Source organism: Lissotriton helveticus, chromosome 5_1 (assembly GCF_964261635.1).
Source record: "Lissotriton helveticus chromosome 5_1, aLisHel1.1, whole genome shotgun sequence".
Taxonomy (NCBI): domain Eukaryota; kingdom Metazoa; phylum Chordata; class Amphibia; order Caudata; family Salamandridae; genus Lissotriton; species Lissotriton helveticus.
The window spans coordinates 303,829,877-303,844,846 of record NC_136065.1 but is presented as its reverse complement, the minus strand read 5'-3'; the positions used below and the strand labels follow the sequence as shown (position 1 = coordinate 303,844,846).

At 50.9% G+C, this 14,970-nt stretch overlaps 1 protein-coding gene across 1 annotated transcript in view; it reads left to right on the top strand.

Moving 5' to 3' along the window:
* Positions 1-14,011: 14,011 nt before the first annotated feature.
* SLC25A33 (solute carrier family 25 member 33) overlaps positions 14,012-14,970 on the top strand; it is a 91,157-nt gene continuing 90,198 nt past the window's right edge. Inside the window, exon 1 of the mRNA XM_078642300.1 lies at positions 14,012-14,193. Coding sequence (XP_078498426.1) covers positions 14,153-14,193 — 41 coding nt within the window. The 5' untranslated portion in view covers positions 14,012-14,152. The remainder of the gene's footprint in view (positions 14,194-14,970) is intronic.

Here is a 14,970-nt window from a genome sequence, read left to right as displayed (position 1 = left end):
CAGTATGCTGCCGTTAAAAAGTATTGCACCCCTGCTGAGAAGTGCCTTGCAAATTAAATAGTGCAGGTACCCCGTGCCCGCCCACTATAAGCACTGGATTCCGGGAATTCTTTCGCCAGGCTCCGCGATCCTCACTCTCACTATGTAGACTGTTACAGTTCTCCACACTTGGGCACACTGAAGAGCTGGGGGATTACAACCCATTTAAAAATACTAATGAGTTCCCTGCAAACTTATTCGCGACTCTGCAGAGTCGATCTACGAAACAGAGACACATGCATCGAGTGAGTGCTCCTGCCCGAGTCTTGGTGCAGGGCCATGCTGCCTGCACTCCCAGCAGCTGATCTGCCATGGAAATAGCAGCGGTTACTTATAGCACGGGCAGCACCATGCACACTGAAAGGAAGCAAGCACCACCAGCACTTTATTTCCCCAGCACTGTATACATAAGGCGCCTTTATGGAGCAAGGCAGAGCAGAGCCTGCCTCAGGGGAATACACACGGGTAACTTCCCACCGCCCTCCTACCTGCAAGCGCAGCTGACAGGAGGCTGCTAAGCGCCAGAGAAACTGAGGCAAATCTTATGAAAGTCCACATAACTCCCGGCTTCCGTTGCTCGCCGAGGGTCCGAGAGATTGCCCCTTCCCTAGGGATCTGCTTCACCTTCCGGCCGCCATCCCTGTTCCCACCCTGACCCACAGCTGGTGCCCCACCCACTGCTGGGTGCCCCTCCACGCACGGAGCGCCCTGCGTCAGAAACCCCCTCCCATGGGTAACAAAGTAACTTTAAAGAATGGCAACATCAACATGGCCGCCTCTGTCATCCACGCCTGGTGCCATGTTGGAGTTGGCAACTCCTATGCATACATTTATATGCCCTTTCATGTGCCGCAGTAATGATATACACGTTGAATAGGGTTACTACGTTTTACAGAGAGCGAACCAATTGTCCCTTGTTTGCGGGCGTTTCAAGATCATGTGTGTTCAGGCACTTGAATCAATGTAATTTTGATTTTTACAGCCAATGCCTATATTAAGTATAAAATGTGGTAGGTTATCCAATTCAGGCAAATAGCGCTAGAGAAGTATTACTACCTCACCTGCAATGTATGAAGCCCAGAGCATGGCATAGGAAGATTCAGACGAGCGCCTTGGGATTGGGTCGCGTCGTGAGCTGTTTACGTTACAAGCTCACGCGCGCAACCCAATCTGAAGGCGCGCGTCGAAAGCCGCCTCCTCCATAGACAATGCTGCGCGCGCCAGAAGCCCCTACCCACTGTGCTACGTCAGAGGCTCGCGCTCCTGCCGGGCTGGTATCGTCGACCGAGGCTGGAGACGTAGGTGCTTCCTCCTGCCATGATGCCTGATGACACGCAGCTTTTTGACCCCCGGCTGCTGCTCGACTGCTGCTGCTCAACTGCTGCTGCTGGAATGGAGCCTAAACACGGTGTCCTTACGGCGCTTGAAGGAGGTGGGGGTGAGCGACGAGTGCCGCGGCCGCCAGCTGGGCAAGGGTGTGTGTGTGTGTGCGCGGCGGCGGCGGGGGTGTTCTTTATGTGTGTGTGTGCGCGGCGGCGGGGGGTTTCTGTATGTGTGTGTGTGCGTGCGTGCATGTGTGTCTGCTTGCAACGAGCCATGGGAGACAGGAAGCGCGCGCGACCTGATCCGTTTACGCGCGCGTGCACATCTCTTGTCTCCTGTCTCCCTTGGCTCATTGAAAGCAGAAATTATTGCAATAGAGTCTCGCAGCGACGATCGCTTTGCGATCGGGTCGCAGGTGCGAGACCTAAAAAACAGATAACATGATGCCGATAAAAGAAGCTGCCCCTTATTGGGTTCCTCCTCGAGGACAAGGGACTAATGACGATATAAACCATCAAGACGCTAGAGGAAGGGTGGTCTACAATTGGGTGTATCAGCCATGGGACAGACAGGACATCTTGACATTCCGTAAATCTTTGCCAGATTTACGAAAGAACCCCACCGCCTTTTACACCGAGCTAGGTACCGCTTTGGGATCAACAATAATGACACTTGCCGACATAGACTTGTTTTTTGGGTTATGTTTGCCAGCAGATGTGTGGAAACAGATTAGGAAAGTAGACCAATCAGAACCGTTCGGTTATACCTGGGAACAACTCAGCACACTAGATAAACAGAGGAACCCTGGTCAAAAACCGGTTAAAGCAATATTGGACCTCCCCGACAAAATAGTGCAGAAGGTAAAAACGCTGATCCCAGAGAAAAAGATAGACTGGTCCATAGTAACCGCGTGCCGCCAGAAACCACAAGAGGACGTCTCAGAGTATATCTCAAGATTCGAAACTGTGTTCTCCGATTACAGTGGACAAGACATGTCCACCGCAACCGGACACCACTTATTTGTGCAGAACTACGTCAAAGGACTACTGCCAGAGGTATCCCAAAAATTACAGACCAGCGAAAGTAGTTGGGCAGCATCTAAACCAGCGGCCATCCTCCAAATGGCCCAGTACTATGAGCATCAGAAAAACGAAAATGACAGGGTTACAGAAAAGAAAAAGAAGGACTTGAAGGAAAGGGTAATGATAGCACAACTCCAGGGGGTGAATAAAGGAAGGGAGCAATATAAGGGAGGATACCAGCAGAATACCCCTAGAGTACAGCCACCTAGAAACAATTCATCAACATCATATGTAGGACGCCAAGACCTAAGACAGGATCAATACGCATTTTGCAAGGAATATGGACACTGGAAATTCCGATGCCCAGCTTTATTAGGAGCTGGTAGGGGCAGAGGGGGAGGGATATAGCAAGTGGGCAGAGAGGAAGAGGACGTGGGAGAGGGTACATGAGTGAAGCGAGCGAGGAAAGGCCAGAAAGAGTGAACGCATTTGACCATCCCAGACAGAATCAGTTTCAACAGACAGATTACGACAATACGTATGACTTTGCATAGGACAGCCAGGGGCAAGGGAGGGATCCAGTCAAGCTCTATGTTGATCAGCAAGGCCCTTATGTTACCGCAAAGGTCCTGGGCACAAAGTCGCCATCTTTGGTAGACACGGGAGCAACACTTAGTGCACTATCCAAACGACTGATTCCAAGGGCACCCTTGTCTGGCTCACATGTGACCTCAATAAGATTTGTTGGTACGCCCTCCACCAACCCTTTGTCCAGACCAATCCCTTTTAACCTTGACAACAATATCATTAAAACAACATTCCTTCTCTCTGCTAACACCCCAGACGCCATTATGGGTCTCGACCTTTTGAAACACTTCCATGCGACTATCAGATGCTCACCGGACAGAGTGCGTGTCATCCTGTATGACAACCACAAGAACCATAGAAATAACCCCTCTCAGCACATGTATCCTATCTCTGAGACTGACGCATCCCTACTGGACACTTTGCCATCACACTTATGGGCAAGTGCTGATTCAGACGTAGGACGAATGATGATTGACCCCAGTACACGTAACAATACGACAAGACGCAACCCTACCGAAAGTACCGCAGTACAAAATTTCGCCAGAGGGTGAGAGGGCACTGACAGAGATCATACATTCTTTGGTAGAAGCAGGGGTGGTAGAGGAAGTAGCGAGCAACATTTGTAACAGTCCCATACTACCGATTGTAAAGAGACAGGGAGAGGGAGACGGGAAAGCCTACCGCTTCATCATTGACCTGCGGGAGGTAAACAAAATTGTAGTGCCACAATACCCAGTAGTTTCCGACATCACAATAATTTTGACTTTAATCCCCTCCACTGCCACCACCTTCACCGTGATCGACCTCAAGTATGCCTTTTTTTCCATAGCTATACACGAGGACAGCCGCTATCTTTTTGGATTTACCCTAAATTCTCGTTCGTATAGATTTTGTAGAGCACCCCAGGGGTACACAGAGAGCCCGAGCATCTACAGCCAGTCGCTTAAAAGACACTTGGACGGCATACAATTGCCAGACGGAGTGGCGCTAATACAATATGTAGATGACATCCTTCTAGCAGCAGACACCATACCAATAGCCGTCACAGCCACCATCAAACTACTTCATTTCCTTGCTGAGAATGGTCACAAAGGGCCGATGTAGGTAATCCCAGATTACCGATTCTTAAATACCGAATCATACCGATTCGGTATTTAAGAACTGGCAATCGGGATGTAGGTATTTTTACCGATTCAATTACCGAATCGGTAAAAATCGGTAATTACCGAATCGGTATTTACAGATTCGGTAATTGCCATTGATTCCTATGGGCCTTGAGGCCCATTGGAATCAATGGCAAATACTGAATCAGTAAATACCGATTCGGTAAAATTACCGAATTTACAAGGGGGACAGGGTGTCACTTTGACACCCTGTTGCACCCCAGATTCTGGCTTGTGTGCAATGTGACACACATACATGCCCTTAGGGCATGTATGGGTGCCACATGGCACCGGTGTACATGCACAGATGTGCATGTACACAGAAATTCATAATTTACCACCAAATATTATTTGGTGGTAAATTATGAATCGGTAATGGCCCGTGGCACTGTTTAAAGTGCCACCTACATCTTGATTTACTGATTTGGTAACTGTACCGATTCGGTATTTTACCGAATCGGTAAATTTACTGATTCGGTACAATTCAGGCCACCTACATGGCCAATCCCAAATACTGGTCGGTAACGGCCGAAATCGGCCGTTACCGACCGGTATTTGGCCACCTACATCGGGCCCAAAGTCTCCCGAAAGAAATTGCAGTTCAGTAAATCACAAGTGACCTATTTAGGTCACCTTTTATCAAAGGAAGGGAGGAAAATCACGCCTGACAGGATTCAGACAATTCTAGACACCCCTGCCCCCAAAAATCAGAAGCAAGTCCGCTCTTTGATAGGCCTCACCTCGTTTTGCAGACAGTGGTTACCAAACTTTAGCCTCATTGTCAAACCCCTTCTCTCCCTCCTAGCTAAAGACATCCCCTCACCTCTTCCCTGGACCCCTGAATGCCAATCAGCCTTCAAAGAACTTCGCAATGCCCTTTGTTCAGCACCTGTCCTAGGAACCCCAGATTACTCCAAACCATTCTTCCATTACACACACGAAAGAGAGGGATGTGCATTGTCTGTCCTAACACAATCAATTGGTCACAAACAACGCCCTTGTGCATATTTCTCTGCCACCCTCGATCCAGTAGCCAGAGCACTGCCAGCGTGCTTTCGCGCTGTAGCAGCTGCAGCAGTTTCAATACGCCAGAGCGAAGGAATAGTGCTCTCCAATCCAATCACTGTATTGGTGCCTCATGCAGTGGACACGCTACTAAACCAGACCAAACCCCAACACTTGACTAGCGCCCGACTGACAGGTTATGAGTTGACCCTGCTAGCACCACACATTACCCTAAAGCGATGCACCACCCTCAATCCAGCCACACTGTTACCCGTACCAGAAAATGATCCCAATGTGACTCCACTACACGACTGTGTGACATTAACTGATGAGCAAACAAAGAGTAGAGTAGACCTCTGAGACACCGCCCTTCTAGAGCCAGATGGAGAACTATGGGTGGATGGTTCGTGCATCAAACTCCCCGACGGCACCACCTCAGCTGCATACGCTGTCACCACAGCCCGAACCATTCTAGAAACAGCCCGTATTGCCCAACGTTCCGCCCAGGCAGCAGAACTCATTGCCCTCACACGAGCATGTATTTTGGCAGCTGGCACGACTGTTAACATATACACCGACAGCCAGTACGCCTACGGGGTGGTTCACCATTTCGGGATTCTATGGAAACAAAGAGGGTTCCTGACTTCACACGGTACACCCATCCTGCATGGAGATCTAGTCTCCGCCTTGACAGAAGCAGTCCTCCTCCCCAAAAAGCTAGCAGTGATAAAATGAAAAGCACATAGGAAAGTGACAGATCTAATTGGACAGGGAAATGCGCTGGCAGATGTTACTGCCCGAGCCACGGCAGAAGACAGAACTACGACAAGAATGTATGTGACCAGGTCACAAGCTGAACAATGGACCACTGTAAGGGACATACAGACGACAGGCACACAAGACGAATTGACCGAGTGGGAAAGGGTGGGACTAAAAGACGAGGAAAATTGCTGGAGAACTAAAGACGGGAATAAATGGCTGTTACCCAATGCCTATCTAATTCCCATTTTGACCATGGCACATTTACCAGCACACTAACAGCCTGATTCATCAACGGGCCGGTATTCATGTAGGAATTGCTAAATAAATAGCGCTTCCTACACATTCCTTATTTGCGAGTAGCAAATTGCTAATCGCAAATAAGGAATAACTCCCCATTCATTCCTATGGGCCAAAAGGCCCATAGGAATGAATGGGGAGTATTCCTTATTTGCGATTAGCAATTTGCTACTCGCAAATAAGATAGCGATTTAAAGGGTGCCAGGGGTGTCCAAAGGACACCCTGTAGCACCCCTTAAATGCAAATTGAAACTGGTGTTGCGCACACACATGTCCAAAGGACATGTGTGTGTGCAACATGCAACTTAGAAAAATGCTTTTAAAAGCATTTTTCTAAGTTTTTGCTATTTACCGAGAGGTCTGACCTCTCGGTAAATAGCGGCCCGAAATTGCGAATTAGCAATTTAAAAATGGTTGATGAATTGCATTTAAGGAATCTCAAATAGAGATTCCTTAAGTAATTCCTCGCAATTTAGCGAATTAGCAATTACCGATTTTTGCCTTTGGGATGATGAATCCCAAATGCAAAAATTGCGCTCGCAATGGGCCAGATTCTCAGAATCTGGCCCTTTGCGAGCGCAATTCGGCTTGATGAATCAGGCTGATAGTCTCCACCCCCATGATTGAACTAATCACCAGAGTATGGCATAATGTCAAGATAACAGAATCTGCAAAGCGCCTAGGACAACAATGTATAGTCTGCCTACAACACAACAGGGAAGGGGACAGTAGTACCACGGGGAGGGTTTGGAGTCCCTGACCACCCCTTTGAAGTCCTTCAAATGGATTACATCCAACTAGAGAGATGCCATGGTCTAAAATATGTTCTGGTGGTTGTGTGCGCTTTTAGCAAATGGGTGGAGGCATACCCACCCGCGACAATACCGCCTTAGCAACTGCAAAAGTATTGCTGAAAGAATTCTTCCCCTGGTATGGCCTTTGTAGAATTTTATGGAGCGACAACGGCCCCCACTTCGTAGCCGAGGTTATACAGAACATAATGAAAGGGTTTGGGGTAAAACAAAAGTTCCATGCCGTCTTCCACCCCCAATCAGCGGGCCTGGTAGAAAGACACAATGCAACATTAAAGTTAAAACTGGCCAAAATAGTTGCAACGACTGGGTTGAAATGGCCCGACGCCCTCCCATTAGCATTGCTATCAATGCGCTCCACCCCAACCAAACACAGACTGACCCCATATGAGGTGGTCTTCGGCAGGCCTATGAGCATTTGGGCGGCGCCAAAACCAATCTCCATTAACAATGTCCCGAACATATTAATGTCAGATTACTTGTATAAATTGACAAACGAGCTAACGATTATCCACCAACAGGTGCAGCAAGCCTTACCAGATGGATCCAGGGGCCCGGGACACGAGATAAGGCCTGGTGACTACGTCCTCGTCAGAAATTTCCAGAGGACGAAGAGTCTGGAGCCCAGGTGGACGGGCCCCTGGCATTCTTGATCACAACTCGAACTGCCCTCCGAGTGGGAGGAAAACGAAACTGGCTGCACGCCCATCACTGCAAGAAAATCCCTCCAACGCTGGCAACCTGTTAAGAGGTGGAGGTGCAAGAGGAAGTACTCGCAAAGGACCAACCAGCTCTGAGTTGCTACCCACAAGAAGACACCCTCCAACGGTCTGAATTTCCCGACCCCATGATGCCATCCAAGGAAGGGTACAACCTAAGATCGATGAAAAGGGAGAGCTCCAACAACCAGGCCACTAACTGAGCCAGAGTCTCAGATAGGTAGCACAGACAAACAACGCTATCAGGAAAAGCACCAGACACAATTCTGTGGTCCTGACAGTTGGTGAGCTCCTCGAAGATGATGGAAGAAACGGAACACCTGCAAAGCCACCGCAAAGATACCAAGACTGTTGAACTGCACAGTACAAAGACAATTGCACTTGTAGCCGCATTTCTCACCTGCCTCCTGCTAATGGTCACACTCTGGATCATTGAAGAGAATGCACCTGCATACAGAACATTGTCACCAACCATGCAACCAATCACCAAGAAAGAACACTACCTGGTATCACTGTCACCACATCTCCGAGAACGACGCAAAGAATTCTGGAATAATTCTTTCGTGCAGATGCTGCACCAGCACAATCTTGCCACCAAAGCCACTAACTGTTGGGTCTGTGGGCTGCTACCACATGCCACTGAACACTCCATCCCTTTCATCCCTTCACCCTTTTCTGTTCACGGATCTTGCCTTGCCTGGATGATGCTCCTACAAGAAAGCTACAAAGACAATGCCAATTCCGATGGCACAATTGCTCAATTCTACAGCGAGTTCTGGCTAAACAAAACAGGAAGAACAGCCGCTCCCTTCTGTCCTAACACCTCCAATGCGACATTCCCAATGAATGTCCCCTCCAAAGAACGAGTGGAAATGCAAGTGTTTAATAATCCTAACAGAGCCACATTTTCCTACTTAAAGAAAAGAACTGCTGTAACACTGTCTGTGGCCCTATCTGTGGTGAACGTCTCTGGCCTTGTCTGCATTGAAGGCCGTGGGACTAAGAATGTGGGTCACAGCACTTGTAACATTGTAAAGACTTTGAACACTGCCAACCCTCCAGCATTTGTTGCATCACCCAATATGTACTTGGTCTGTGGAACCAAAGCCTACAACTGGCTCCCAAGAAACTGGGGGGGCACGTGCTACATCGCCTTTGTTTTGCCACCAACCTACATAGCTCCTGCAGAGCACCATCGAGAAAAATGTTCCAAAGACATTGATCAAGCAGACTCTGCTGCATCTCAGTTCCTCGACGCAGCAAAAGGACTCGTCCCGCTATGGGGTCCGATGGCAAACAGCCGAGCCATCAGACATCTGTCTCAAGCAGTAGAAACCGCCCTGAACGTCACAGCTGGCATCCTCACCAACAACACTGCTGAGCTCCAAGCGGTCCGTCTGGTTGCTTTTCAGCTCCAAGCGGTCCGTCTGGTTGCTCTTCAGAATCATATGGTCCTAGACGTGGTACTAGCGGATCTTGGAGGAGCATGCCGCATCATCGGTGCCAGCTGCTGTATATACATACCGGATAATTCACCTTCTGTCTATGAAGCAATCAAGCATCTCCATAGACTGTCTTCAGAAATCCATCAAGGAACAGAGACTTGGACAATTGGAAGTTGGCTTTGGGGCATCTTGAAGGAGTGGGGTTGGAAAATATCAATGATTCTCTTGGTCCCTGTATTAGCAATATGTGGTTGTTGTTTGGGTGTACACTGTATACCACCTTTGTGTTCTCTGTGCATAAGTTCCTTGCGCCCTAAGACTATGGACACTCAGCTAACAAAAATAAGAGTAATGTACGAGCAAGAGGTACAGAACATTATGGAGATCCAAATAGACTGACAAGCTGGCTAGTTATGTTCAAAGGGGCAACTGTTAAAAGCAAAACGACAATTATGAACATTACCTGCGCCATCTTGTCTGGCGAAAGTTCTTTCGTTAACATAAGCCTCAGTCATTTTGATCAACCGCAGCCATTTTGTATTCTGATGGTCACCTCTTTCTCACCTTGCCCTCACTAGCACCCATCTGGCCCTCTGACCAAACCGGTTATGTGTGCTGAGGCCATAGCTAACAGGCATGCCTTTGATGGTATCTTCAAAGAGACATTCTATTGCCACAACAACCCTTAGCGCCCACCACCACCTCTTCTTGTCCTCGATAACTAATGAACTTATGAACTTTTGCATTCTTCTCCCCTCCCCACACTTGTGTACTAACCAAAGATTTCAGATACTAAGATGACCCTTGCAGACATGATTTATTGCACCCCAAACAGCAAGACTTGTTATCACCAACAATGGAACCTGTTTTATCAAGGGAACAGACTCTTAGATCTGGCCGGTCTCACATGTTTTAGACCCTGAAGTAAGGCCCTGTTATACCATAATATTGTCTGTGTGACCCGGTGGGAGGAGAATAACAGTGGGGCTTGTATGACAATATGCTCGGAGCGGGGACTCAAATCTTGTATAAACATGTTGATATAACAAAGGTGGGCTGACATGAAAACAATGCATTGTGTAAAATTTGTATAAAAGGAAGAGCCAAAATGAGATGCAGTTAGAGCACCTCCTGACGATAGCCCTGGTGTCTGAAGTGATGTGTTCTCCTCTAGAGCAATAAACGTGTTCTTCGCCTTCCAACACCCAGTGCCTGCCTCGTTATTTTGATCGCTAATCTTAAGGTGAATTAAGAGGTGGTTTGCACCAAGCGGCATCGAAAGTCTTGGGAGTCTCGCTGCTTTTCATCAGTGATAATTCCAACCCACATTGGGGTTCCAATTCTTGCGACGCGCCAACTTGATTCGTTCAAATATCTCCTTCTTTTATCTTTAGTGCAGGTATCTGTCATAAATGTCTCCTTGTGTCCAGCGCGTCGCTCCACGTTGCTCCCGAGTTCGGTTTACAACAAGTCTGGCCTGGCACTGGTGCATCCCAACCTGGCACACACCGGGTGATGAACTCTGCACCTCCTTCTAGACCCCAGCTACTGTTTGCAGTCTGTCACTCACCCCTCACCTCCCTGGCACTCACCCATCACCCCTAAAGCCTGGCAGTCACTCCTCGCACCTGGCACCCACCCTTCTCACCTCTCTGACACTCAGCATCAATCAATCATTTGTAAAGCGCACTACATACCCGCGAGGGTCTCAAGGTGCTGGGGAGGGGGGCGCTACTGATGAACAGCCAGGTCTTGAGTATCCTCCTGAAGGCCAACGGGTCTTGGGTCTGTCGTAGGCTCAGTCGGAGGGTGTTCCATGTCTTGGCGGCGAGGTGGGAGAAGGATCTCCTGCCGGTGGTTGTTCATCGGATGCGCGGGGCGGTGGCGAGTGAGAGGTCGGCGGAGAGTAGTTGGCGGTTTGGGATGTAGAAGGAGAGCCGTCTGTTGAGGTAGGCTGGGCCGGTCTTGTGGAGTGCTTTGTGTGCGTGGATGAGGATCTTGAAGGATATCCTCTTGTTGACGGGGAGCCAGTGAAGGTTTCTCAAGTGGGTGGTGATGTGGCTGAGTCGTGGTACGTCGAGGATTAGTCGTGCTGAGGCGTTTTGGATGCGTTGTAGTCGTTTGATGAGCTTGGTCGAGGCTCCCGCGTAGAGGGCGTTTCCGTAATCGAGTCTCCTGCTGACGAGGGCCTGGGTGACTGTCTTTCTTGTATCTGTCAGGATCCATCTGTAGATCTTGCGGAGCATGCAGAGGGTGTTAAAGCAGGAGGAGGATACGGCGTTGACTTGCTTGGTCATTGAGCGCGTTGGGTCGAGGATGATTCCAACGTTGCGTGCGTGGTCGGTGGGTGTCGGGGCTGCCCCCAGTGCCATCGGCCACCAGGAGTCGTCCCAGGCTGAAAGGTTGGAGCCGGGGATGAGGACCTCTGTCTTGTCCGAGTTCAGCTTCAGACGGCTGATCTTCATCCAGTCAGCGACGGCCTTCATTCCTTCGTGGAGGTTGGCTTTGGCGGTGATGGGGTCCTTGGTAAGGGAGAGGATCAGTTGAGTGTCGTCCGCGTAGGAGATTATGTTGAGGTCGTGCTGTCAGACGACGTGTGCAAGCGGGGCCATGTAAATGTTAAACAGTGTCGGGCTGAGGGAGGATCCCTGGGGTACGCCGCAGATGATCTCGGAGGCTTTGGAACGGAATGGGGGAGGCTGACGCTCTGGGTTCTGCCGGACAGGAAGGAGGTGGTCCATTCCAGAGCCTTGTCTCGGATCCCTGCGGCGTGGAGGCATGCGTGTAGAGTGCGGTGGCAGACGGTGTCGAAGACGGCTGAGAGGTCTAGGAGGATGAGTGCTGCGGTCTCACTGTTGTCCCGCAGGGTCCTGATGTCGTCTGTGGCGGCGATGAGTGCAGTCTTGGTCCTGTGATTGCTGTGGAACCCTGACTGGGAAGGGTCCGGGATTCTGTTTTCTTCGAGGTATCGGGTTAGCGGTCTGTTGACTTTGTGTGACACTCAACTGTCACCTCCCTGACATTCACCCATTTCCCTCATGGCATTCACTACTCGCCCCCTTGGCACTTACCCTTCACCTCCATGGCACGAGCCCTTCATCCCCCTGGCCTGGCAGCTACCCTTCACCCCTTACACTCACCCTTCCCCTCCCTGGCACTCACCCTGGACCCGTCCTGACTGTTACGTCTCACCTCAATGGCACTCAACCTTCATCTCCCTGGCACTCACCCTTCATCCCCCTGACCAGGCACTCAACCTTCACCTCCGTGGCACTAGCCCTTCACCCCCCTGGCCTGGCAGCTACCCCTCACCCCTGGCACTCATACTTTCCCCTTCTCTACACTCACCCTTGACCCTCCTGACTCTTACATCTCATCTCCCTGGCACTCACTCCTCACCTCTTTGGCACTCACCCTTCAGCCCCATGGCCTGACAGTTACCCTTGTCCCTCCTGGCATTCACTCCTCACCTCCCTGCAGGCGGGCAACTAGAGCCAAATTTCGTTGGGGGTGCACAAAAATATTTCGGGGGGCTAATTCTTCCAACCATAGACAGAGTGGCTGTAAGAAGGGGTGAAAACACAAGAAAAGCCTAATTTACAAGTAAATGGTCTTTTAACCCCTCCCATGCTTGTGACGGAACCGCTCCGTCACGAGCCTCGGTGGGCTGTGCTGGTGACGGAGCGGTTCCATCATGGCCCGCTCGGCGCGCCTGCGCGGCGCGTTCTATCAAGCGGGCGGGGCCGTGACGGAACCGCTCCGTCACAAGCACAGCCCACCCGAGGCTTGTGACGGAGCGGTTCCGTCACAAGCTTGTGAGCGCGGCGTGGCCCTCCTAGCGCTGCGGCGGAATTGCCGCCGCAGCAAAGGGGTTAACCCGTTCCTTGCTGATGACGGCTCCCGGTCGTCATGAGTTACGGTGGGCGTGTGCTGATGACGGCCGGGAGCCGTCATGACCACGCCCGTGATCGGAATGTCCCTCACAGGCGCGGAATTCCGGCCGCAGCCAGGGGGTTAAAGACCTGTTAAGTACTCGGGTGCGGCTGCAATTAGATAGTCGCCAGCCCGGGCTGACACACACGACGGAGGCTGAAGGCCTGTGAGCCCAATGGGTGTTGCACGCCTGCCTCCCTGCCACTCACCCTTGACCCTCTTGGCAGTAGCCCAGTTTACCCCAAGCCAAGAACAAAAAATAACGAGCATTGGTATAGCCAATAGGTCTCTCCTTTGGGACCTTATAAGTGTTTAGCCATACAACAGTTGATGTTGCACCAAGGATGTTGTGCTGCATAACTAAGTACTTAGAAGGTCCCAAAGCGAGACCTATGGGCTATGCCAATGCTTGTTGTTTCTACGGAAGCTGGGCTTAGCTAAAAAATAACTAAGTACGACATACGTAAACAGACTAACACGACACATATGCGGACTGTGAGTGAGTTCCAGTCAACTTGCAATCAGGCAGCACACCGCCGTGGCCAGTTATCTTGTTCGCAGACAGCATACCGTCGCACGTCGTCTAGCCTGACTCTGACATGGCTGACACTACAGACGAGTTAGACATATACATGCGCAGCATTGGAATTGGCACTTTCATGAGTAGTGGTGACGTCTAGGACAGCGCCCCCTTTCTTACTGCCATTAACCTTCTCCTTTCTTGCAGGTTCGCTCTCAGGCCACACCATTTTTTGGGGCGGGGAGGCCTACCACACCCCCAAGGCGTCACAGACCACGTCCCCACGCGTTTGGTCGTGAACATGGTTCGACAGAGACCGCCCCCCGCGCACACCTCCTCCGGCGTCAGAGGCCACGCCTCTCCCGACTGACGTTTTAGTTGATGCTGGAAAGAGCCGGTTCCGCACTGAGGGAAAACGGCAAGAAGAGGCAGCGGAAACCCCAAGGAGCGAGGCGCGAGCACCCGGAGGAGACCGAGGAGGAGCACGAGCCGCCAGAGGCCAGCCGAAGGAGCCGAGAGCAACCATGAGCCAGCGGGATACCTTGCTGCACCTGTTCGCTGGAGGGTGAGGATGACCCCCTGTTCCCACACACACTGCTGCCCAGAGCAGCCCCTGTTCACCGCGCGCCAAAACGATGCCACATCGATGGTACCTGCTCCCCCAAGGACCATGCCTCTAAGACTGTCGCCCTCCGCTTCTGATAATTGTGTCTTCTCCTCAATGTCTGTCCCCCCAAGCGCGCCTCTCCACTGCCCCCCGGACGAACCTGCCTCCCCTCCCGTACGAACCTGCCTCCCCCGCATGAGCCTGCCTACCCTCGTCGCGCACAATTCTACGGTACCCCCCCCCCGTGATTGACACCCCCTCACACCAGAATCTGCGGCCCCCAAGTCTGCCTCCCCCTCTCACCACCCGTGAGGCAGCCCCACCACCCGTGAGGCTGCTTTTACTCCAAACCCCCAGTGAGTCAGATTGCGCCACCCACGGGCCACGACCCCCTCAAGACTGCCAGCTTCCTTCCCTGGCGACCGCCCTCTCCAGTGACTAACCATCCCAGGGGCTGACAAAATGCCCCCCCTTTATACAGCTTCCCTCCTAAGGAATCCATCCGTCGTCCCAAATCCATTACCCCCTACCATTCACCGAGACTGCATCCGTGTTGGATGTAAGGCTCATGTTTTCATGCTGTTTGTTAACTTCATCCTGATGCTAATTGAAGCATACAATGCTTTTTTGTTGTGGCTGTCTCGTAATTTAGAGCCGATTAGCTAACTATTTTGGCAAACCTAGTTTCAACCCGGGTGTGCGGACATAAGCAATTTGCATACGTAAATTCTCAAT